The following is a 24,609-nucleotide window of genomic DNA, read 5'->3' on the forward strand; positions in this document are numbered from 1 at the left end:
AATCAGAGAACTGCACACTGCAGTGATGTGTATGAGATATCAGAACCTACACTTGAGGTCTGACAATGTGGATGAAGAAAGAAAGAAGACTTGTGCTCAGAATACCTGAAGGAGGAAATTATGGGCCATCAAAACAGTCTGGATGCACTAGGAAACAGATGCATGGAACAGCTGAGGCTGAAGGCAGAACTCTGCACATGACTTAAAAACCAAGAGTGCCCACCTCCAAAATCAAGAGACATTCTAATAATTTCCTAAGTATATTCCCTCACCCCAACCTGTGAGCAGGAAAAAATGGATAAAGTTGTGCTGAAAATGGCAATTGAAATTAAAGCAAGAGAAAGGCATCTTCCCTTAAGCTTTAGAGTTGCATAAACTAAAAATTTCATTTTAAATATTAGTAGCATCCATAGAATGTTGCATTTTGAATTTAAGCACTGGAAAAACGTGCCACTTAAAGTTCACCTACAAGGTTGGTTGACTCTCAAAAAGCACTTGGAATGCCCGATTTTTCTAAATCTTCCTGTAGGGTCCAGCTTTTATTATTAGGACAACAAGCAGAAAACAAACCCATCATCCAAGAATCTTAATGTATCCAGAGAAGCTGAATTAAATACAACGGAAGGAAACAATTAAAAGGGACTGGTTTCTGTTTCCAATTGCTCTGAGCCTTATGAATTATTACTTCTCAGACTAAAAAAGTATAATATTGGTCAGACACTAAAAAACAAACCTATAAACTGGACAGATTGCCATTTAAACTGAAAAATTAATTTTTTATGTAGGGCTTTGAGCACATAACTGGCACATTTAAATACAGCATAATTTTATTTCCCAAATGCTTTTAACTACTTGTGGTTTCTTGAAAAAGCTTGTCAATATAATGAAATCAATCTTGCATTAAGCTCTTATTCTCAAAGAATTGACGGTAAACGGTGCATCAGCCTAAAATCTCTGACATAATTTCTTGTTACTGCTTTTATTAAGTAATTGGCTCTATTAAGAGGATTCTGCTGGAATCTAGTCTGAAATTCTTCAAGCCATTGCAGACCACAAAGCATTAAAGCAACTGAAGGACATACTTTCAGATAAATTGTCAGCTGAGGAATAAGCCTTTGTAGAGACAGGTGAACTAGGAGATTGCTCAGCCCTTGTCTATTGATGTTTAATACTTAGGATGGGAGTGAAGTAATCTAGTATTTGGGAGATATTTAAAAAAAAAGGTAGTTCTAACAAAAGGAATTAAGCAATAGGCTGTTGTCATAAAAAGATCTGTGGAAGACACTTTCCAAAGAGGAATTAAAAAACAGAGTTCAAAATTTCTAACACTTTTTCTAGAGACAGAGCATAAGAATACAACATTTTACATGATCACACAGACTAAATTCTATAGTCCATTCTACAGCCATGACAAAGAGGGGAAAAAAAGATGGCAGGGGAACACCCCGGTGGATCCACAACCGAAAAACATTGCAAGCATGACTCAATCTCTTGTTAAACTGCAAAGTGCAGAGTAGGAGCACTGCAACAAAAAGAGTATTCCTTTGTGCTCACAGAGAAAAAAGCCAAAAGAGTAAGAAGATTCTTCCTGAAACAAGGTTGACATACAACAGGAACAGAACGATCCATCAGTTTATGCTGAAATACTATTGTGGTTAAACAGTAAATTAACTGCATTTGGGCATAATCAGAAGTCATCCTTGCAGTAAAGGAGGCAAACTGTATCCTGAGCTACATGACTAAGACCAGAGCCAGCAGATTAGGGATGGGATTCTTACACTCTGCTGGACTCTTGTCAGTCTACACCTGCAATAATGTATAGAGCTTTGGTCCCCCCAGTTCAAAACAGCTACTGAAGAACACAAAAGGTTCCAGCAGAGAGTCACCAAGATGATTAGATGGTTAGAGAACTTGACAGATGAAGAAAAGATGAAGGAATTTGGTTTATTCAGCCTAAAGAAGATTCATGAGAGATGTAATCAGTCTTCCAATGACTAAAAGGCAGTTATAGTTAAGATGGGGATATTCTCTTCACAAGGACACATGGTGACAGGACAAGACACCACAGGCTTTATTTTTTTCAAGGGAAACTCCGCCTGCATGTAAGAAAAGTCTTTACCACGAAGAAATGAAGCATTGGAATAGGTTTCCCAGAGAAGTGAAGGAATCTCCCTGACTAGAAATGTTCTAGACTGTTCTCTCCCAGCCTACAACCTTGTAGAAGTCACAATTTTAAAGTGTTTTTAACCAGTGCTGTGCTAATTCTGAAATTGTCTCCTATTACTCTTTACAATAATCCCAAATTAACTGAGGGTCTTTTACAGCCAGTGGAAGTATCTTTTTTAAAAAAGCCAGAAACAGACATTAACTATTATAACCCAGTGATTCAAATTCTTTTTTTTTTTCCCTTCAGAAAAATCCACAGCTAAAAAAAACCTCGAAGACCAAAACCACCTCAACTATCAAAAACATAGTTTCTAACTTATAGTTACAAACTAAGAGCAAACAGTTATTTTAACTCTCTTCAGTAGACATATCCACAGCTGTCTTCAATCTCCCTGAACTATGTATATTACAATTCAAGCAGAGCAGCTTCCTGCATAGCAGCTATTTCTCCATCCCCTGCTCTGCACAAGGAGGAGAGGTTCCCACACCCTAATTCAGTTTGGCTCACAAATGAGTTAGGACATGGAGAAAATAAAAACTTCTGTCTATGCCTCTGCTGTATTAGTTAATGAAATAAGTGGGCTGAGAAAGCAAAAGCATTAATATGATACTGTACTATAATATATTAAGCCATTGAAACAAGTTTTGAGGTTTAAGTGTACAGATCTTGTCAGGCTGCTTCTCATGGCAGAAAATTAATATTAAAAAGCTTTTAAAGACATATACACACACAAAAGAATATCCATTTAAAAAATTAGAAAGGTATATTACAAAATAACTTGTATTCATGCTCCACTGAATCAAGATTCACTGATTCTCCAATCATAGATCAAAGCTGAGGTTATCAAGACTTCTCGCAGTAGGCGAGGACGTAACAGTGTTTCTGGAACAGCCTTAACAGCAGTCCCAGCTACTGCCTCTTCAATCCCAGCTTCTAAAAAGGCAATAAATGGGAATTATAAAGCATGAAAACTCTTAAAATATTGGTGTTAATATTTCTTTCCATACAAAAGACATGTTAATTTTCAGTTTTGGTGTAAAAAAAAAACCCTTAGAAACAGCAGTCATTCTCAAAAAAGCCAATAATAGCTTTAGACATTAACATTTGAAGCACTTACAGAGATTAAGACAGCTTCATAATTTATTCTAAATTGTTGTAATTAAGTCTAACAAGTAGACATTTCTCTTGTATCAGAATCCAACCCAAACAGAGAAAGGAAGCATGTCCTTCCTTAACTCAACAATTTTTGGCTAAAGCATCACAGCTTAAACCAAGGAGAGAAGTGTTTTGGCAGCCTGACTACTTTGATGAATCAAGCAGACAGCACCAGGGAAAGCACACACACCCAGGAACCGCTATTTGAACACAGGTTTACATAAGCACACAGCCTTGTCCTCTTTCTCCTTTTAAAAAGTCAGTATAATACTTAAGAGTAGAATATGATCTAGCTTAGCATAGATAAAGCCGTGCATATATGAAGAAATTTAAAAACCAAAAAACCAACCTGAACACAAAGCTTTCACAAAGCTTTTACCTTCAGCTTTGTTATTCTACACTTCTGTGACTACAAATTAAAGCAATGCTTGATTTCAAAGTGCATTCAGCGTAGCACTAGGTACACATCCATTCATACTCAATCACACTGCTTACTCACTAAATAATGCTATTGTCTGTTGCTGTCACGTTCTAAATAGTATGTTTAAAAATTTTTGTAAGACATGTAGCATTGACCTGTATATGAGGTAAAAATTAGGTGGCCTTTCCAGAAAAAAGCAGCATTGCATGAATATGAGGACAGGTACTACAAGGCTACAATAAGGAGGTCTTCCAAGGTATCTGTAATTAGGAAGCATGGAAAGCTTGAAGAAAAGGTAAAAAAAAATTTTAGTGTGTTCTTGCTGCTATCTTGTGACAACTGCTTTTTTGGTGTCAGACTTCTGGAAGTGAATTATCTCTCAGAATGCTGACAAAAAATGGAAAATAAATTGAAATATTGCTGTAGATAAGAAAGGGTAAGGACGTGTGTATCCTGTTTATTGGCTCCCTTCTTAACATGAAACATGCATGCTCACATCCTTTGGAGACTTTTATAGCTGTGTGCTCAAAATGAAAGTAACTGTGTTCCAGCTAGGGTAAATGCTCCATAACAGCTGGGTGGGATTACTTTATGCTTTGAAGATATGTGGAATTTATGATAGTTTTATGACACTGCACATATTTTAGAGGAGTCGGGAGGATTCTCTTCTCTCTGGAAAATGCAGCACTTGGCCCTGTACTCTGAATCAGTATGTCAGATCCTGATCAAAGCTAAACCACGATCAAATTTCAAGTGTTTTGTGTCTGTTCATCTGAAAACTAAATGTGACTTAACTCCTCCTTTATCTAAATGCTTAAAAAAAAAATCCACCCTTATCTTAAGACAGCAACTCTCTTCTTTCATGGTTTAGGGATCTGTTCAGCCCTGAATATAATTAACTCAGTAACTTAGCAAGCACAATATGTTCTAGACTGAACAGGCTCTAGATGAAAGTTAATACAGAACCTGCCTGCTGTTAGTTCTGCAATGACCTTCTGCAGATCACCGTTCTCCAAACTTAAGCTTCAAGGAGAAATTCTTGCAAACAGCATTCAGACAGCATGTATATTAAAAGCAACAATACAGTAAGAGAAAAAGTCATACAGCTTTTTATACTGATAATAATTCATCTTATTTTCATTAGTTATTTTATCTTTTTTTTATTGAGGTACTCTTTAAAAAAATCATATTTGGAATACAGTTACATGTTATTTAACAACTACATTTCAGAAAACTTGTTCATTTAGACCCTTCCAAAATCGCTTGAATAAGTCAAGAAAGCTGCACAACAAAGTAATTTACTATTTTTTTTTTTAACAGGGTAAGGTATTAGCTTGTATCCTAATGCATTCACAAAACAGAAAGTCTTACGATATCTTTAAAAATTCCGCTATGTGGAACTACGTATTTGTCAGAGGTGGAAAGTGCAGTTTGGCATAAATGTCTATGAATGGCTGTGAAGGCCTTTAAATAAAATCTTTCCACTATTTCAGCTTCACCACACTCTCATCTTTGAGTTATTTAGCATTCACAAAATTTCAAGCTTCTAAAATGGAGACACTTAAGACTTTAAATCAAAAGCTTGAAAGTAAATTCCTTTTAGAGAGAGGATAGGAGAGCAGAAGTTATTCTCCTTCTATTTTCCTTGAGCAGACAAAAAAATACTAGTTGTGCCAAACAGTTAAGTGGTGCTTTATTCTCCACAGGCACCCTGTGAATAAAGGAAATCTCTTTGTGAAACAGTACAGACCTTGGTATAGGTTTTGATTTTTTTCTTCTTCTTTAACATTTTCAACACATGGAATAAAAAGCAACTCAAGAACTACAGATGGCCTACAGAGTAGCGCTCAGTTGTATGCTGCTGCTCATCAATAAGAGTAAGCCAACTATAGCATACCTTGGTTTTAACATTTTAAGCCACTGGCAGCTCACCTATAACTCTGTACACTTTAAATAAAATTTCTGAAATTAAGATTCACATCTATTTTCGTGATTACTATTTATTAGCCCATGTATAAACCAGAAGTTCAACTACTCTCCAATATCCAGTACTGCATAATCCCAGAAATTAAAGGTAAAGCAATGCCAGGCTCTGAGCATGAGCCAAGCATGGCTCTGTTAAAAATGGGGCTTTAACATAATGTTTGTAGTTCCATCTTCTCTATGAAACACAAACAGCTGAAACAATTTTCTATGGGTATTTTACATATATGTATGCATAAAAATCCTACAGCTGTGAGACATCACCTCCAGGTGAGAAGGAGAAAAAAAGACCAAAAAAATGATTGTTGTTGGCAACTGATGACTAAGTAAACACGTCTTTCCATGTTGGGAAAGCCAAAACTGAAAAATACTGGCTCACAGGGCTGGGTTTTACTTAAATGGTGGCAGTTTAATTAGATCTGTATTAGAAACAAATTTATATGATATTAATAGGACAAGATTAACAAAAGAATTATTCTGAAAGAAGCCTTCTAAGACTTCCTTCCCCTCTCCCCTGCTTTCCAAATCATGGTTAAACCTCTCCAGGTCATTTTAAAACTTTCAACAGAGTCAATTTTCAAGTATTGTTCCTTTAACCTATTATATTTGTAATTAACTAAATAATAACTAACATTGATTTAAATTGGTGACAGGCTAGAAACTGATGACCAGATAGAAAATTGACCTACTGTTGTTTCTAGAGAGGAAAAGGCTGGGGTACTTAGGACTGCTCTGCGTGGCTCATGCAGCAGCTCAGAGACAGAAGATGGCTGGTCAGTCAGCACGTAGGTAGCTCTAAAAAGCACATGCTGGCTTGTGCTCAGATTCTAAGCCAAACAAAAGCAAAGTGGGACAGAAGAAAAGTATAAGTTATAATGATGGGAAATGCTGGGGATAAAGTGGAACTGTGGCAGAATATAAGACACTAGGAGGAGCTGGAGATAAGAGGTACCTTGTCAATATTTGGGTGATGGGGAAGGATGAAGAGAGCTAGAGTACCTTAGAGTAGGATTCAATGATAAAGAGAGATTTTAATTATTCTGACACTTGTTTACTGCTTGTCAGTTTTGAATCCAAGTCGTTTTAAAATAAAATTAAAACTAAGCAAATCTTCAATTTAAAGAAAAAAAGAAAAAGGATCCTTATCTGGTATTTATAATGTCGCTGAGATGCCAAAAAGCTGGAAAAGCACAGTTCTGCTAGAAATGTTTAAAGCCCTAGAACACCACTAACATGGTGTTCAAGCAGAATTTAATTTCAGGGGATGCTGAAAATCTAATTCGTTACAACAAAGAAATAGAAAAATGAGTGTGCCTAAAGCAAAAGTCATTCTTCTCCAAAAACTAACTTAATATAACCTCCTGATGCTATCTTACAGTTTCAAAAGAAGGCACACATTGGTTCTACGGATGCTCTATGCTGTGGTTTCTCAGGAGCAACACGAGCAGAGAACCATTTTAGAATTGTTAAAGCAAGTACATCAAGTCTCAAAAGCTATTCTTCTATCAGTGTTTATAAAACTCAAGTAATTATATGCAGCCATCTAGAGTAACAAAAGCATGCTCCTGCATGTGCACACAACTACAGAACGAAAAGTTTTGGATACTTGCTGTTACTTTTCCTAACCAGTTAAGGAAGCTGTCAAATTCATCTTTCATTTCAAGACAATATGGGAAAATATTTTTGCATACAGTTTTAGAGGATTTATAAGGAAATATAACATCCTGCCTTTTTTAAAATGTGGGGAAGGAGAAAGACTCTTTCCACAAAGAAGCTTATCCTCAGAAATAGCACAGTTTAGAACTAGACGTGCCACAGGAAGAGGGGGAGGGCTTATATCACAAGCCTGTCCATTGTACTGGAAGAAGACTTTTCCTATGGATGGGCAATCATCCTGTTATGCGGCTCTCGACTTCCTCCGGCATTGTGAGTCTCAAGTCATGGAAAGAGTAAAGTTCTTAAACTGAGGATTGTGTTGGGAACTCCAAACACTTTCAATACATGTTAACCAAACAAATACATCATGGTCAAACTATTAACATCCTGATTTAGTTTGCCGAAGCCACTATTCTTTTGAAAAAATAATGTAATCAGGAGAACTCTGGATAGTTATCTTGTTAGTTCTTTTGGCTTCTGATAACATTTGGACTAACTGAAAAGAAAAGTCTGGAACTGCAGCAGAAAGCCAAGTTCAAAATGTAAGACAATGAGACCTTCACAAAACAAACTGTCCATAAATAAAGACTAAATGGGAGCACACTGAATGATCAAAAAACCCTACACTAATTACCTATAAAAAAAAAAAAAATCTCTGTAATCCACAAACTGCATTTGAGAAACACTCATTCAAACCTTCAGCTGCTGCAGTTTCAGTTATGCTCTCAAAAGTGCTATCTGCAAAAGGCTGTTTTAAAGCACCTTCCCAGGTCAGCTGCCCCCTTAAGAAAAAAGCTATTATCGAAATGGAGTGAAGTGACTAGAGAGCTATTAATGTGAGTTAGGTTAGGACTCGTAGCATGTGTTCCAAGAAGAGAGTACAGTACATACCAGTGCCATTGCAATCTATGCAGTCAACTGTGGAGCAGCATGCTTCATACCATTGGCAGATTCTGATGTGTTGCAGCTAGAAGCATGCTACGTTAAACAGCTCTACAGTTACCTGATAGCCTTCTGTTTTTTTCTGGCACCACTTCAGCAGGGCGTTTCTCTTGGATCCTCCATATTCTCTTGCGAGGGCAGACAAAGGATCTTTCCTCTCTTCCCTAGGAACAAGGCAGAAGTGCCACTTAGAGCTTGTAACCTATCTTTTGCAACAGAAATATATATTGCAGAATCTAAGCAAAAAAAAAGACAAATTATTGTCACAGCATAGTTACATGAAGTAGTAGGATACAGCACTACTGACTGAAAAACAGAATACACAAATACCTGCAGAGACTTGAGTTATTTTGAAGTAATTATTTCATTAGCAAATCCTCCTCCTCTTTCAAGTTTTTTTTTCCTAGGTCTTTCAATATTTTTTCTAAGGGTTCAGAAAATTAAACTCACAACATAGTAAGTTCCAGCTCAAACCATTAAGTTAACTCAAGTGACTTTATTTTGTATTTAGAAAGAGAATAAACTGATGCTATCTCTTTTGCATCTCATGGCTGATTACAAATGTCACCTTGAAACAACACATTTGCCTACTAGCAGCATGGCATTATTTACAGAGCAATTCCCTGAGGTTGGGAGTTCTCAAAAAACAGAAGGCAGATCTAACAAGGCTGATCTGCCATTTGATACACTGGCACAAGGAAAGCTAGCAATTAATTGCACTTCCAGTTCATCAAGCTATCTCAAGTAATTTTTTCTTTAAGGAAAAGACTGAGGAATAAAAGAACAATCATATTTGAGTTGGCCAGTTCTTCACAAGTCTCACATTAAAAGTCTCACATACCTTTACCAGGCATCAGAAATGAATGCTTAGATTTTAAAAAATGTATATATTATAGAGGTTAATACTTGTGAAGTGGCCTATCTACATGATTTGGTATTTCTATAGCTATGCAGTGAACAGTCTTTGACAAAAAGACTAGGATGGAGCTTAGTTAATGGATGTAAAGTGTGCCAGCAGTTGGTCTCATTTTTTCCATTTGGAAATTACAGTAAGATAGCTGTCAGTGAATCCATACTGCAAAGATTTCCTCATCTGCCATTCTTCTGAGGGTTCTATGCACATGTAACCAAGATTCTCAAAACAGCCATAAAGGTGATACTTCCAAAATGGCATAGAGATTATATAGATTCAACTCTTCGCTCTTTACAACCCATTTGGTCATTGGAAAGAAGGGTGGAATGTGGAAATACAATTTATTTCAGTAGATTTACAAGTAGCAGTTCTGCTAGGGGAAAAGAAAGCATGCAGGGAATGTGGATTTCTGCATGCATGTATGCTACCAGCAGAAGACCAGAGACTGTTCCACGTATCAGCATCTGTCACTCAACATATAAAAGAAGAGAACATCTGCCAACAATGTATATGAACAATACAGAAATACAATGAGATTTTCAAAGCCACTAGTCTTAAGTATATGTATTGCAATGTGCTTGGACAGTCTTCACTACAATATAGATGACAAGATCTCAAAGCTGTTTAGAAAGAGAGAACGTTTGAAGCATCCACGAAAACATGCGCAGCAGAGCAATAAAGAGGAAACAGTAAGTGCCTTTTGGCATGAAAGCAGTACGAGCCCTTCAATCCTCACTGCTAATCTCAGAGAGATTTAACACAGCAAGGAAGTTGTTAATTGTGTATTTTAAATATGAAATAAATTATCTGAAGAGGTTATTGACCTAAACTTCATAGGCACCACACAACCAGAATGATGCTTCAAGATAGTCTGTGCTTCAGTTGTTAAATCAGTACATATTTCAATAACATTTTGGTGACTGAAACAAATTAATAATGGGATTTTGCATATTCAGTCTACAACAAAGATTAGGCAACACTACAAGAACTTTAGAACTGAGATCTGGGATAATATACAAGAACTGAAATGAAAAGCTCCCTCTCTTTACGCTAAACATACTGTTTAGCCATCAGGGAGCTGTACAGCCTGTTCTCAAATGCCAGTAACAGCACATGGTTTATATCTGGTTCTCACAGTTATGAAAACACTGCTGAAGAAAATAAATGCAATTTGTATGGAGACAATGAGAAATGGTTTGACATATAAATCTTACAACTTAGTGTGTGAAGCGAGTCCTCATTAGTATATTAGGTCAACTGTATTCCAAATCAAAGAACCAGAGAAGTTTCAACTAAAATACAAACCAGCAAACTGCAAGTATTTGTTTTAATGAACTACAGCACTCTATTTTACAAGAACTTTCAGCAAAAGGTGGGGAAAAAAAAAAAAAAGATAAACTGATCACATAAACTGAAGCCCAGCAGTGACATTCTGGGGACATTCTGAGTCCCAGGGAGCGTGCTCGTCGCTGCACTCCCACTGCTGCAGGTTTCACTTCTGCGTCTTCTCAGAGTGCTCAGCAGTGCAGTCAGTGGTTAGGTGGCACAGCAATATCATAACTGTACAACTTACCACAAAATGCCAGGCTATTTGCTACAGTCTGCAATCAATACAGTTTTAATCATTGCCAGTTCAATGTTCATATGTACGTGGTTTAGTCCTTTTTTTATTTCTGGATGTACTCACTCTAAATTTAGGTGCCAATACCTAAATTTGCTGGTAACCCACAGATGCAAACTCAGTTTAATTTCTGCACAGTGAAAGGAGAGCAGCACTGAGGCTTAACTCAGCTGATCTCAGGGAAATAATTTTCAACAGCATCCACAGATGTAAATAACTTCACAATTTTACAATGTAATTATTACATATTGTAAATTGTTCTGAATACTAAGGGTTTAATATTTCTGCCGCACAAAAGCTTTGTCAGGAAGCTCTGTGTTAAATGGTCTTGAGAAAGTCACTTAACCTTTGTCTGCCAGTTTCCCAATCTATGAAGCAGGGCTAAGCACTTGCTTCAATTGCATAACACGAGGCTTGAATACCTTGAAGTCCTTTGACTGATAACACTACAAACAGGAAAAGGTTTAAATTTATCACAGACTTATCTTTTCATCTCACTAATGAAAGGGGGTTGCCTGGCCATTTGTAACTTAGACTTGCATTATGACTTCATCTGTGGGACTAACAACCCAGGCCCACTCATTCACGGCTATTTAGAAGAATCATCAGTATCTGGAATTAAGATATAGTCATGCTGCTTTTTGTCTTCAGCTGCAATTACCAAAGTTTATCATGTGGTGTCCCTGGGTCCAAGCCACTTTGAAATATTTGTGCAATGTGCTGTAAGCTCAATTCTAAGATTTGGCTTCACAGTATTTTGAACTGATATGATGCTATTATTTAGTGACATAATTTAGCTTGGGTTTCTAGTGGAGTATAATATTTTGATATTAACCTCATAAGATATAAAAACCCTAATTTCTTCTCTAAGTTTTAAAACACACACTGAGCTGTAGAAAATACTTTCTGAAGCCCTCAAAGATTGATGAAGACTGTTACTGTATGGGTGGCAGTAGAGTCTACAATCTTAGTGCTAGTATTATATTCTAAATATATGCAGATAGCCATGAAATTAACACATTTCAGTGCACCACAAAAAAAAAAAAAAAAAAAAAAAAAGGTTTTTCCCTTATTCGACTTCTGGTTGTAGGGGTGACTGATGCTGTAGGAGAAGATGAGAGTGAGAGCTGTGGTGAGGTGGTACCCATTGCCATGAGAGATGCTGGAGATGCTCCATCAGGTGCACTGATATCCCTCTTGATTTCTTCACTACTTCTTCGAGAGACTAAGTGGGAAAATACCCATACATTTATAATTTCCAAAACATAAAAACTTTCAAACTTAGTCTTGCTCTCTGACAAGTATTAGTTCAGAAACTATGCACAGAAACCTACATCCAGTATTAGGCTTTAATGTATTTCTTTATACTTTGCACTTAGAAAATATCAAAGATTCAGACTGCATTACCAACATTTATGATCAGGCCTGTGTCTTCAAAAAAAGAAAATTTGACAAATGTATCTTAATGAAATATTGCTATTTCCATTTGAAGGATTTAATGAACAAGAAGGAATTTCAATGCCAAACCATTTAATTTTCTCTAGTTCATGTAGTTATGTTGCTACGCTTCAAGAAGTTAAGAAAAAAGAAAACTGAAACCAGAAACAATTTAGAGATGACAGCTGCTTTATTTCCACTTGATTTTAATCAAGAATTGGCATGTCTGTGATGCTTTGGACATTAATTAAGTATCATCAGCAAATATATCAAAGTTTGACCTGAGACCATTCAGCCATATTCCACAGAGCTTGATTCATTTTATCAAAGGATAAAATTTTTCTTTTGAATGAAAGCATAAGCATTATAGGCTGTAAAACCAAATTTGGAACAGAAGACAGCTCTACATGGAAGAGTTTTCAGTTAAAGTATGAGGTTTGCCTTTTATACTTAAACAGTCACCATTGTTTATGCAAATCAAAGATACAACTCCACATATATCAGAGAACTATTTTCTAATTACTTGGGGCAAGTACATTGATCTATAAATACCAGACATCAGAAGCAGGGAAAAAACATCTGAGTGGATTTTTTTTTACTGTAGGATGAACCAAAATGTTCTAAAACACCTTTATTGGTTGAAAGCATTTACTCAAATAGAGGTGTTTTTTAAAAATATTTATCTCAAGTTAGTTCTGCCTAGTTTATAGAAAGTCTAATCTTCACAGTATCACACTACTTGAGCTATAAATCGAAAAGATTTGGTTTTAGAAGCCCCTGCTGATACTGAGATGTCAGTCTGATAGCAAACTAACTCTACAAAACATTCTATCTACCAAGTCTAGTTTTCAAAAATCCAAAGTTGATATGAAATGTGCAGCAACCACTCTGAGTAACACTACAGAATATTTGTAGGTTACACCAGTAACAAAATGGACTATTTTAAAATTATTTGCTGCAAACATTCTTTTGTCCTACAGAATGTCTAGAAGCTTTGCTAGGTAATATGTGAAAACTTTTTTATGCATTAGATAACCTATAATGACGCATTTGTTACCTAAAAAGAACAATCCTATTTTAAACCATTGAGAATAATTCTTTCCACAAACAAAAATGGAATTGCTTAATTAGAGAAGGATATGCTTCTCTGCTTCACTCACTTAAAAAAATAATCCTACAACCAAGCAGTGCAAAGTAACAGCCAGCAGTAGTCTTTCCTCAGGTATACCTTGTACACCAGAATGACTTGTAATAGCAAAGACAATGTTGTAGTCAGCTGTTACATGCACGATTCATACTCATCTATCCGATACATTGGTGCAAGTCTTCGTATGCAATAATAAGGAAACCACTCAATTAAGAAAAAAAAAATCTCTTCAGCTCCATTTGAAGCAGTAAAATGGAATATTATTTTGCCACTGGACTTGAGCCTCGTTCCACAAACATTTCTGTAGAAAACACAAGCACTGTAAAATAAGCTATTCCAATATCCAAAGAGAGTTTTTCTGACAAGAGTTTGATGCCCTGATGACCAAAATTCTCCCTTGAAAAAGTAAAGTCATTCTGTAAGGACAGCATTGAAATTAGAGTCCCTAATTTTACTAATAATCTAAAAAACGTGCTATTACCAGAAATAGATTTGGCACTTTCCATAGCGGGTACTCTTGGCAAAGATGCTGGCCTGCTGGTAGAAGATGTTCTCAACAAATGTTCTGGACAAAGAAAAGGAAGAGAGAACATAATTTACAAAGATGTCAGATAAATGCAAGACATTTAGATATGAGTCATGAATATTGTCTACCAGTGCCATTAGTTTGGCTGTTTCAGTGAGAGCAACTGCTTTTAACTGTATGAAAGACAAGGCTTAAATTTGCTCATTACTGATGAAGTTCACCATGAATACATCATGACCTCCTTAATCCTTTTTCCCTAAGGCCTCTTAATGACCCACTTGCCCTGGTCTATTAAAAACAAACTGTGAAACCAAAAGGCTGAGCAAGGACTCCTCATTTAGCACATAGCCAAAAATATTCAATATGCCATTCACAATGCAGATTGGTAAAGCAGATTGCTTTGTCCCTTGTGTGAATTTTGTTTTTCCCCTTTGGTTTGGGATTTTTAGTTTTTAAATAAAAACATGCTTTTTTTCCTCCTCTGTGCAGTGGAGTCTAAAAGGTGCCTTTATATTTTGTAAAGAAAGATTAGTACTGCCTATTGCCAATGAGTAAAATTGAACTACAACAAACTTCATTTTCTGTAGCACCAAATCAAAATTATTTCCTATTATTGAAGAAATATTCCTTCAAATAAAACCTTTAGACTGTAAATAAATGGTGTACATACTTCTATGGAGAAACATTTAGAAGGCAGTAATTTGAATACAAAACCCCATGAAAATAAAGAATGACGATTAAAAAAGCAAAACCCCATACATTAGTTGAAAACATGGCATGGAATATACACTGCTACAGAGGTACTTTAAAAATATATCTGGTTGTAACAGGAATTCTGCCTGGCACACTCTCTATTGGAATGCAGCTCTGCTCCTGCTTTAACCGAGTGTAACGAAAACACAAAACCTATGTAAAGCATACCACTCAATTTGTGTTTAAGCATATGTCTACCTATGAACTCTGTAACAATTGAAGAATCCTAAACTATCTTCTTGGAAAGGCATTTCAATATTCCTAAAAATATCAAGGTTTCTAAAATTAAAACTCCAGCTGCATTGTACAAATAACCTCAATATGCATTCAACAAAAGCAAAGAGGAAATCTGGCACATCCAGACTATTATGAAGTGCAACAAAAAGAAAAAAAAATGACCCTTTAGAAAGCATCAGACCTCAGGAATACCAAACTGAGAGGAAATATTCAGCCTAGAGTCATATGGGGATTATCTTGAGAAACAGCTATGAAAAAAAAAACCCTGAAGCAGACATAAATCAGAGAACTACACCCAACACATGATAGCCATTCATTCTCACAGGAAGAGCACATTGTGAACAGTGTTTTGAGAGACAAAACAAAGTTCACAGAATGGGGAAATACTAGGAAACAGATAAATCAACACTCAATTTAATTCCATTCAATTTTTCATCTGGCTCCTGAAGATTCAATACTTAATAAGTTTATATTTTGTTATTCACATTCAATGCAATGCCAACCATCCTCTTTGTTTTATTTGAGGGAAAAAAAAACCCTGCAATGACAATACCTAATGTAAGCCCAGACGTGTGTATTTTTAATATCTGGAAGACAGATGCAAGACATGTCCCTGAAACCATCTTCTCTTGGTTCTGCAAGTGATCTCAGTTTGTGCACACATTAAAAACTGTCAGAATAATGCTGAGTTACCAGCATGCAATTAGAGTTTTGTTGAAAATGCAAAAAAGCACTTTTATGATGTATCACCTTGTGTAATGAAACAAGTAATAAAAACTTGAAATATCCAATGAAAATATTTCAATAATAAAAATACAGAATATAATACTACTTTGGATGATAAATGATATATGGTTTCTAAAAAAAATATTAATAGCACTGCTGAAAACAAAGTTTGAATGAACTTGAATCAATACCTTGAACAGGGATTTCAGCATAGCTTGGTCTTTTGTCTGCCAGTGTAGCAAGGGGTTTTGAAGCAGAGATTGGTCCACTTATAGAATGTCTCTGAAATGGAAAGACTTGTGTCAAACAACTTGAAGGTAAAACAAATACAGAATTGCAGAATCAGTTTTAGAAACTAAGATATGACATTGTTACTGATTTAAAAGAACTAAAAATTGAATGAACATTTAAAAATACCTAGTGAAAAAGGCTGTCCTCCCTAATAGTTGATTTTGCCCATCTCGATACATATACAGGCACTACACACTCATATTGCGACATTTGCTTCTTTAAAATGAAACATCTTCCTCAAATCAATGTTGCAAAGTAAGGTTGTGAATTCTCTTCAGGTTTTGTATTAATTTTTACCTTTATTTATATTTGGTTTACACAAACCTGATCTGGTTAAACTTTGTGTTTATTTACAACCCCCTACATGCAGCCAAGATTTTACTGCTTGATTTATGTTATTAACATACACACTTCTGTGCCTTTACATCTTTGTGCCTTTTCCTGGAAAATTAGGGTAATGGTGTATTTGGTGTCGTGCTACAAACTACCCTTTGCTAAGTAAAACCCTACTGAAAAAAAACCATTATTTAGAATGTCAGCACATTTTGTTACCACCCATTTGACTCAGATGGTCTGTGAACAACTGTAATAAGACCTTATGTATTTGTTAAATATGTAATAAAATACAAATATAATTATTTTCTATTTCTCAGGTCACTTTAATTTCTATTCTGCTCTAAACTAGCTCTGAATTGATTTTTTTTCTTTTCAAGTTTTATGTAAAATACTTTGCAATGTGTGGCTTCTGTCAGCTTAAACTGCAAGTATATGGTCAGAGATGTGTTAAACCTTGCAGACAACATTTAGTGCAATCACAATTTAGTAACCACTGTATAGCACTGAAATAAGCATTTCAGCATCACACAAAGGAACTGTAGAACGCAATAATTACGCTTACAGTTACTGAAACTCATATTCAGTCCCTGAAGACTCAGGGAAGTCCATCCACAATTATTACTACAAAATACAGTACATTCCTTATTCACCCTGTCCTTTCTATCGATTCCAGTATTCAGTCACGATCAGTCCAGTAATGTGTTTATGCTGAAAACTTTCAGCTCTCCATCTGGACCAAGACAAGATGAAAAGGTTAAATGAGTCTTAGCTTCAGAAGATAATAAAGGTCAGATGTTTCATATGCCAGATTATGTACGCTTGACAGACTATTCCAAAATTCTGATTAAAAAAGTTAATGGTATGTATTTTTCAGCAACCTGTAGCTCAGGCAGGATTACAGGGCTACTCATTCAGCATTTAAAGTCAAACTACAGTTGTGCTTTTGTGCTAGAAATCAAACGGAAAACCACAACTGCCACCACGTACCATACAGAGTTTCATCACTACGTATCAAAAAACCCACATGTACAAGGATTACTCCTTTTAAGGTGCAAATAAAAGTAACTGCAACTGAGCCATGCACAGAAGTGCTCACAACAGCTTTCCATAAGAGCTAGCATTTCAAACCTGCATTATGTTTTTATAATTTTTTTTTTTTTTGAGTAAAAGACAAGGACTGTTCCAAAGGGAGAGCCATTCTGTTCCTCACCTCAACTCCTCTCCCAAGCAAACAGATACAATAGTTAGATAATGAGGTTAAAAGAAAGATTTCATTTTGGTTAGCTTTGGGATTGTCATTACAAAGACAGGGTAGTGCAGAACTTCAGTCAGGGAACAAAGTATGTGCAGGGCAGGCAGATAACCATAGTCTTTTATCACTTGCTCAGCTTTCGGGTATCACTTAAAAACAAACATCCTTTGTGGATATTTTCAGAAAGTGGTTGTATTACTCGACTGATAACATGCTGCGTACTGGTCTTGCCTTGTTACAAAATGAACTGTTTGTCTTTTTGCTCCTGTTGACACTGCAGACAGGGCTACTTTCACTGTTGCTGGGTCCTTCTTACATATCTATTACAACTACCAGTAGCAATGCAATGACCAATACACTGCAAATTAGAGATAAATGAATAAACTAATGTTTATCTAGTTGCACTTAGCATCATCTGTATAAGAGTAGTAGTGCACAAGTCTCTTGGAGAGTAATTTTTCCTAAAACATTTTACAAACGTTAGAAATTTTTCTGCTTGACTGAGCTGTTGCTCAGAGATTCCTCATTTCTCTTACCAAACAAAATACACTTGATGTGCAATCAAACACAGATGGATCCTACCAGTCCCTTTTATAAATACCTTTTTTTCTTCATCTAGAAATACATTCTAAAATTCACCTAACTGCTAAACATCATGTGTGCTTTACAGTAGTGTTCAAACTCCTTAACACTAAATGAAAGGATCACAAGTTTTTCTAAGTGAAAGAATCACATGCTTTTGAGGCTATTCACAAAGGATACTAATGGGACAGAAATTAATAAACATGCTTTGTAATCTGTGGTCCTCTTGGTATCCATCGTACATTGAGCTCTAGCAGAAGAAAACGCTAAAAAGTTTAAGGTCTAGTTTTGATGTGATGTACGAAGAAAATTGTTCACAGAGTTGAATAACATGTTTCTAACATAGTAGTCTTTATATAATGTAATTCAAGTAACAGATAAAGATGCCAAGATCAACAATTACTATCTTACTGTCCATTCGTAGTCTGAAGGTAAAGTTTCTGATAGCTACCTATGACCTTTTTGAGCTATCTGGCCCCACCCCACCCTTTTTTTTTTTTTTTTTTGTAAGATAACTCCAGAACAGGAACCAGCACACAGGCCAGACAAAAAAAGTAAAGGAGAACAAATAACCTGACACTTCAAATTTGAGACAGAATTATGGCAGGATGAACAAATTCATTAAACTCCAAGTATTTTCCTTCTGACTCTTTGAAAGAGTCAATGACTGTTGTTATTTATAGAAGGAAGTATGACCTTCTACCTGTATCTGTCTAGATATATCTATAATTACTATCCAGGTACCTATTGCAGAACACTTTGCACTTCAGTAAGTACTTCATGCCAATGCACCCACACATGGCAATTTCAGAACATCCACAGTAGTTAGGATACAGAAGTTCTTGACACTGAATTGCACAGAGCCTCAAAGTTTTTATGTTCAAAGGAAAGCAGGACATTCAGCAGTGACCAGTAAATTTGAAACTTTGTCTACTTCAGAGTCCTACAGCTACGAAACAGAAAAAGAAAGCAGATGGGGAGAGCAGCAGATGGCTTCCTTGTCCTTCTACTCCACCCTAGGCATGTGCTTTGGTCACTCTCCCTGGCATACCAGACCAGCTACGCTTTGGGCTATCCCAGCAGGGCTGCTTTTACATTCTGAAGAGCATTCTCTTCATACCACTCCTTCACAAACTGTTTTGTAGTACGGCTAAGCACCATGGTAAATAACAGCTATGTTCCACTGCAGGCATGGAGGTGAAGCCAGAAAGGGGTTTGTTTGGGTTTTTGTTTGCTTTCAGTTGCAAAAATGTCTCTAAGAATGTATCTTCTTATATGTACACATATTACTGTAAAGAAAAACAAACAAAGCAAACAAAAACTCTCCAAGATTAAGGAAATTCATTACATGGTCCAACACAAAAATGAAGTGATAGACATAATTTGGAGAGGGCACATGTTGATGCATCTGTAGATGGAGAATCTTCTTTGCAACCAATTCATCTTACAGTATTAACATTGTCCCAGTTTCTCAGTAGGTGTCTGTGTAAATATTTTTCCTGTTATAGCATTTAAAAGCAACTGAAATTAATGATAATGAGCACTGCAACACCCCCGCAGAGATTCCACCTTCATTCAAGATCTTAAACCATGGATGACTTCTATAAGGTGGGAGCTGAGAGGTCAACTCAGATAGTGATTACTTACTAAAATCTTGCTTTTGTAGCAAACAGCAAAACCCATAGAAAAAAACACACAAAAATCGCATAGAACACAACAGTAGAAAACAAGGCAGTAAAATATGAAAATAAAAGGAAAAAGTGAAGAAAATTGTTTTTGAACCTAAACCCCTTATCTCCTGAGCAGAAAATATTCTTTAAATGCGATTTACATAATCGAGGTCACAAAACACTGTTGCCTTCTGGATAATTAAAAATACTTTTAAGAAAACCATCTATCTTCCAAAAGGCAATAGAAACCATTTTCATTTACATGCCTTCCCTTTTGTTCTCCAGGCAAAGTTTCCCACTAATGAATACCCCACTATTATTGACTTGGTTCTATATCAGAAGAATTCAAAATTCAGGTAATCCTGGCAGATCAAGAACATAAACACAAGAACTGTACACCTGAGCAGGTTTGCAGTATTTTAAGATATTACTTTGGTTCATGGTTAATTTACAGGTAAATAAAGTGAAATAAGCCTTAGGCTTCATTCATAAAGTCTTCTTTCTGCCAAAATTCTGATCTAGCATTTTAGAAGAGGAGATGAAGTGTGCCTCTTCCTACAAGAGCACAAAAATAAACAGAAATATAAAGATAGTTCAATAGGAACAAAGCATCTGTCAGAGAACTTGTCACATTTAACTACTTTTCAAAACTGCTGACAAGAGTGACTGAGCCACAGGAAATCACTCTCACAAAAACATTTAATTGTTTCTTTCTGCTTTGAGGCTATTTGTTTTATGAAATTCACTCTTAAATGAATAAAAGCTGCACTAGTCTGAGCACAGGAGAACAGTCAGTCTGTTCCAGGTATTGTTCCTAAAGCACTAAAAGCCAACATGGATATAGATTCTTCAGTTCACACGGAGAGGATTTATTACCAAAAGTTACACTGACCTATAGTAAAGATCAGGTTTGGGTATTTCTGGTTAGTAATATCCTGCAGGCAACAGGACAATTACTGGCATTAAAGGAGTAAAACATATAGTATGTTCTTTGATTTTTCTATGTGAATCTCATCCCATCTTTTTTTGTCCATGTTTTTTGGCAAAAGCCAACATCTCCCTTCATGCAGCTAGAGAGATGATAAAACTAGCAGTGACCCACCAAGCTGAGCATTAGAGTACTGATGATGCAATCTGAGTGTACCTAGGCTCCTGCAGCAGCTGAACAAATGGACAAAGCTTTGGAGGGGACAGGACAAATTTGACCAACTGGCCAAACTCTCAGTCAAAGATAATCAATCCACAGTGATCTCATTCCTCTCTGGTCAGGTCTGCTATGGAAAGCCCAGGCAACATGGGATACAGTTGCACTGATAATTGCTGACAGACCCTACACAGACCTCACTCCACTGCCCGAAGGGGATTACTGCTGTTTCCATACCAGGCACAGGACTAAACTGATAAAACAGCATCTCTAAAACCAAGGAATGCAGATAAAATTTTCCTCACATGCTTCTCAGTAGCACAAGAATAATAAAGCTTGGGAATATTTAACAAGAACTTCCAAATTATGCCAAATCTCGTATTTGCAACATGGTTCTCAGTAAAAGACTTTTTTGTTAGACTTAACATTTTAGTAATTACTTACTCAAGGCAACATTTTATCATTATGTCCCCACAAAGTCAGACAATTTTTGTATATTGCCACCTGTAGTTTCACATGCACTTCTTTAGAGAAGGATTAAGTGCAGTCATAAACCACCTACCTGCATAGGGGACACAGCAGCAGCTGGGGGAGTTTTCATGGGACTTGGGCTGAGGGGAGTGCGAGGAATTGTAGCAGCAGCAGGGCTTGGAACTAGCAGAAACACAGAAAGGAAGCCATCGTGAGCACTGCACTGCTGGGAAACAGGACAGCAAACTCTCACCTTGTCCTTTACATTACTAGTTTTACCAGATCACATCTTTCAGAATTTCAATTAGTAACTGACTGCAAATCATTTAGAAGTATGCCTACACATGTACTCCCCTGTAATTACATTCATTTTCTGTCTTGAATATATCATCCATGGTGAAAACCTAAGTTTTCTGGGGGTGGACATGGCTAAGGTACAGGATACTATTACCCTGGCTGATGAAAATGATGGCATTACTAGTTCTCTGATCTCCAGTTAATTAAAGAGATGGTGGCAGGCTCCTGGATCTGCCAGTAAAACATGACAGATAACATTTATGACCTCCTCCTTTTCTCATTTCCAATCAAAGTTCACAGGTACTACAGATTATGACAGTCCCTGAAATTTTGGAATGAAACAATATGTTTAGAAATGTGTGAAACCAGACAAATACTGAGTTGGTGAATCAGTTATGCGATAATTTAAAAGCATGATCAGACATGAACGTTGAGAAAGGAGGCAGAGAGAAGCATAAAATAAAAGATTAAGAAGATAGAGGTGCTTATCATTTTACCAAACTAACTCTGGCAAGGAAGCACCTTTATCCAGTAACAGATTTTTTTTAAATCTTTCAAAATTAACACTAGGAAAGTAGAAATTTGTTAATAGCTATGAACGAAGTGTGGAAATAAGACCATTTAGAGAACTACCAAATAATGTAGAGATACGTATGTACCTCAACAAATGTTCAGGTTATAAGCAATCAAAAATAGTTTTCCATGCACAGCGCAGTACTTTAAGTCTCTCTGGTAATACAATGTACTTCCAAGACAAGCCTTTTTACACCAGAGACTTAGTGACATTATTGTAAATTAAATTCAAAGACAAAAGGCCTACCAAGGGAAATTTTTTAATCCATACAAAGTCTCATATGCAGTCAAACCTAAAACTCAAGTGTTTCTCATTTCAGGATAATTACTTGAATTCCTTATTCTGCTAATCTGTACTAAAAGAAAACAGCACCTGTTTCCACAATCACAAAATTATGGTAAAATCCATTGTCTCAGCAGTTAAATCCTTTTAAATTTAGAAAATACTACCTGTATCTATTAATAGGTGATGCTGGCTGGACTTTATTTTTAATGTTCATCATCACTTTGACTATAGGAATGCAAGTTATTAAAAGCAGCAAACTCAGCTCTAGCTATTACATGGCCTTTAGAATGCTTCAATTGGCACATTATATCAGCTTTTAATAATCAGGCTGAAATCTCCTATGCTTCCAGCTACAATTGTAATATGTGATTAGGTATTTCTAACATATGAGAGCACTGAATCAAAGCACCTAACATGTAAGTCATTGGCAATGCATCAGTGAAGGAAAAATAAAGGCAATAGAAAAAGGATGCTTGCGCTTAACCACAGTGAATGGTCTGTTGCACAATCTAGTTTAGGTTGGGTTTTTTCAGTCTTCACTTACAGGTCATGACAGTACAACAAAACAACTTACCTTTGAATTAGCTAAGCTATTAGAAGTGTTTATGTTAACATATACGAAATCATACCTTGGCACACCTAATAGACTGGTTGAAAATAATTACCTTGGGAGGCACTGTCAAATGACTTGATGAGTGTTTTTACAGTAGGAGTTGGCTCTGAGGAGGTGGATGATCTGCGACTCAGGCCCATTCCTTGTCTCAGAGCTGCCAAGTCTCTCTCTACAGCATTCATGTAATTGTACACTCGACCACGCTCCTCTTCCTGCCTGAAATCAATACACAACCCATTTAAGGTATTTAAAAAAATTTTAACATGCAAAGTCTTAAAAAATAAACACACATTTGAAGCCAAATTAAAATCTATGGTCCAAATCGGTCATTATGTTAACCTAGTTTTCTTTCCACTGTAATTTAGAAAGAGATCATCAACCTAAATTACCACTCTAAGTTCTTACTATTTGTCAGCAAGAGCACTCAAGCACCAGGTGAAAATTCTATCAGATCAATACTTGATTTAAAGCTTAATTTCTGCTCTTATTTCTCTCACATGCATGCAAGATAGAAAAAAAATAAGCCTTTCACTGTTTCACATGAAAATAATCAGCTAGAAGGGAGATTGGTCTGCTTACATAAACAGAAAACAATTTAAATGGAGGTAAGAATACATTTCTGGCATATACCTTTAGGCAGTATATGAATCAGTTTTTTAAAAAAAAATTAGATTTTTAGTATAGAATATTTATGGTGGCTACTGCATTCAGTGTCACTCACAAGATGGGAATTGTTTAAAGCAAACTATTTTCTACAGTTTGCAATAATGAAACACTGACTGATTTTTGCTTCAGACACTGAAACAGACTTTCCTACCACCTTCTCTCCAACACAGCAGCTACACCACTTCACAAGGAATACGATTCAGCTGCCTCTGTTCTTCGTCTGCAGGGAATCCAGTGTCAAAGATGCTTGTGCGTAGATAATAATGAGCATCCAGACCAGAATCAGCAAGCCAATTCTACCTTCAAAAGTGCAGCTGTAACCTCAAAGGCTCACTTGCAAGCAGTCATGGAACAATTACAATTCTGGCTGAAATGTATTGTTAAGAATGGTTCATATGGCTTAGTTTGGTGATCTTACTTCAGGTAAGACACCTTACTCCCACCACTTATTCATCTACAGAATTCTTCATTTTCATGGAACCAGTCTGCTCTTCCTACCATCAGCTTTTCCCCAAGTTCCGTAGGCTGCATTATCTCATATCCTCCTGGATGCTGGTTAAGTAGCACATATCCTATAAAATGCCCATCCAGGTGGGAAAAAATGTTTTCATATATACACACCACAATCACCATTACTGTAAATGTAAGCTCTATGTGTATTCGATTCCTGTAGTCAGGATTCCAATGGTGCTGTCCAAGACGTTCCTATTCTAAGAATTTAAGAACTTTAATACTTCTGAATGA

At 36.2% G+C, this 24,609-nt stretch overlaps 1 protein-coding gene across 1 annotated transcript in view; it reads right to left on the bottom strand.

Moving 5' to 3' along the window:
- The window catches only part of LOC103772427 (cytospin-A), a gene marked incomplete at its 5' end in the record, with an annotated part of 32,112 nt that overhangs the window by 6,194 nt on the left and 1,309 nt on the right, over positions 1–24,609 (bottom strand). Inside the window, 6 exons of the mRNA XM_008939759.1 lie at positions 8,386–8,491; positions 11,930–12,083; positions 13,924–14,007; positions 15,876–15,966; positions 21,522–21,613; positions 23,252–23,415. Of these exons, the coding sequence (XP_008938007.1) occupies positions 8,386–8,491; positions 11,930–12,083; positions 13,924–14,007; positions 15,876–15,966; positions 21,522–21,613; positions 23,252–23,415 (691 nt within the window). The remainder of the gene's footprint in view (positions 1–8,385; positions 8,492–11,929; positions 12,084–13,923; positions 14,008–15,875; positions 15,967–21,521; positions 21,614–23,251; positions 23,416–24,609) is intronic.

Source organism: Merops nubicus, unplaced genomic scaffold (genome assembly GCF_000691845.1).
Source record: "Merops nubicus isolate BGI_N331 unplaced genomic scaffold, ASM69184v1 scaffold31084, whole genome shotgun sequence".
NCBI classification, from domain to species: Eukaryota; Metazoa; Chordata; class Aves; order Coraciiformes; family Meropidae; genus Merops; species Merops nubicus.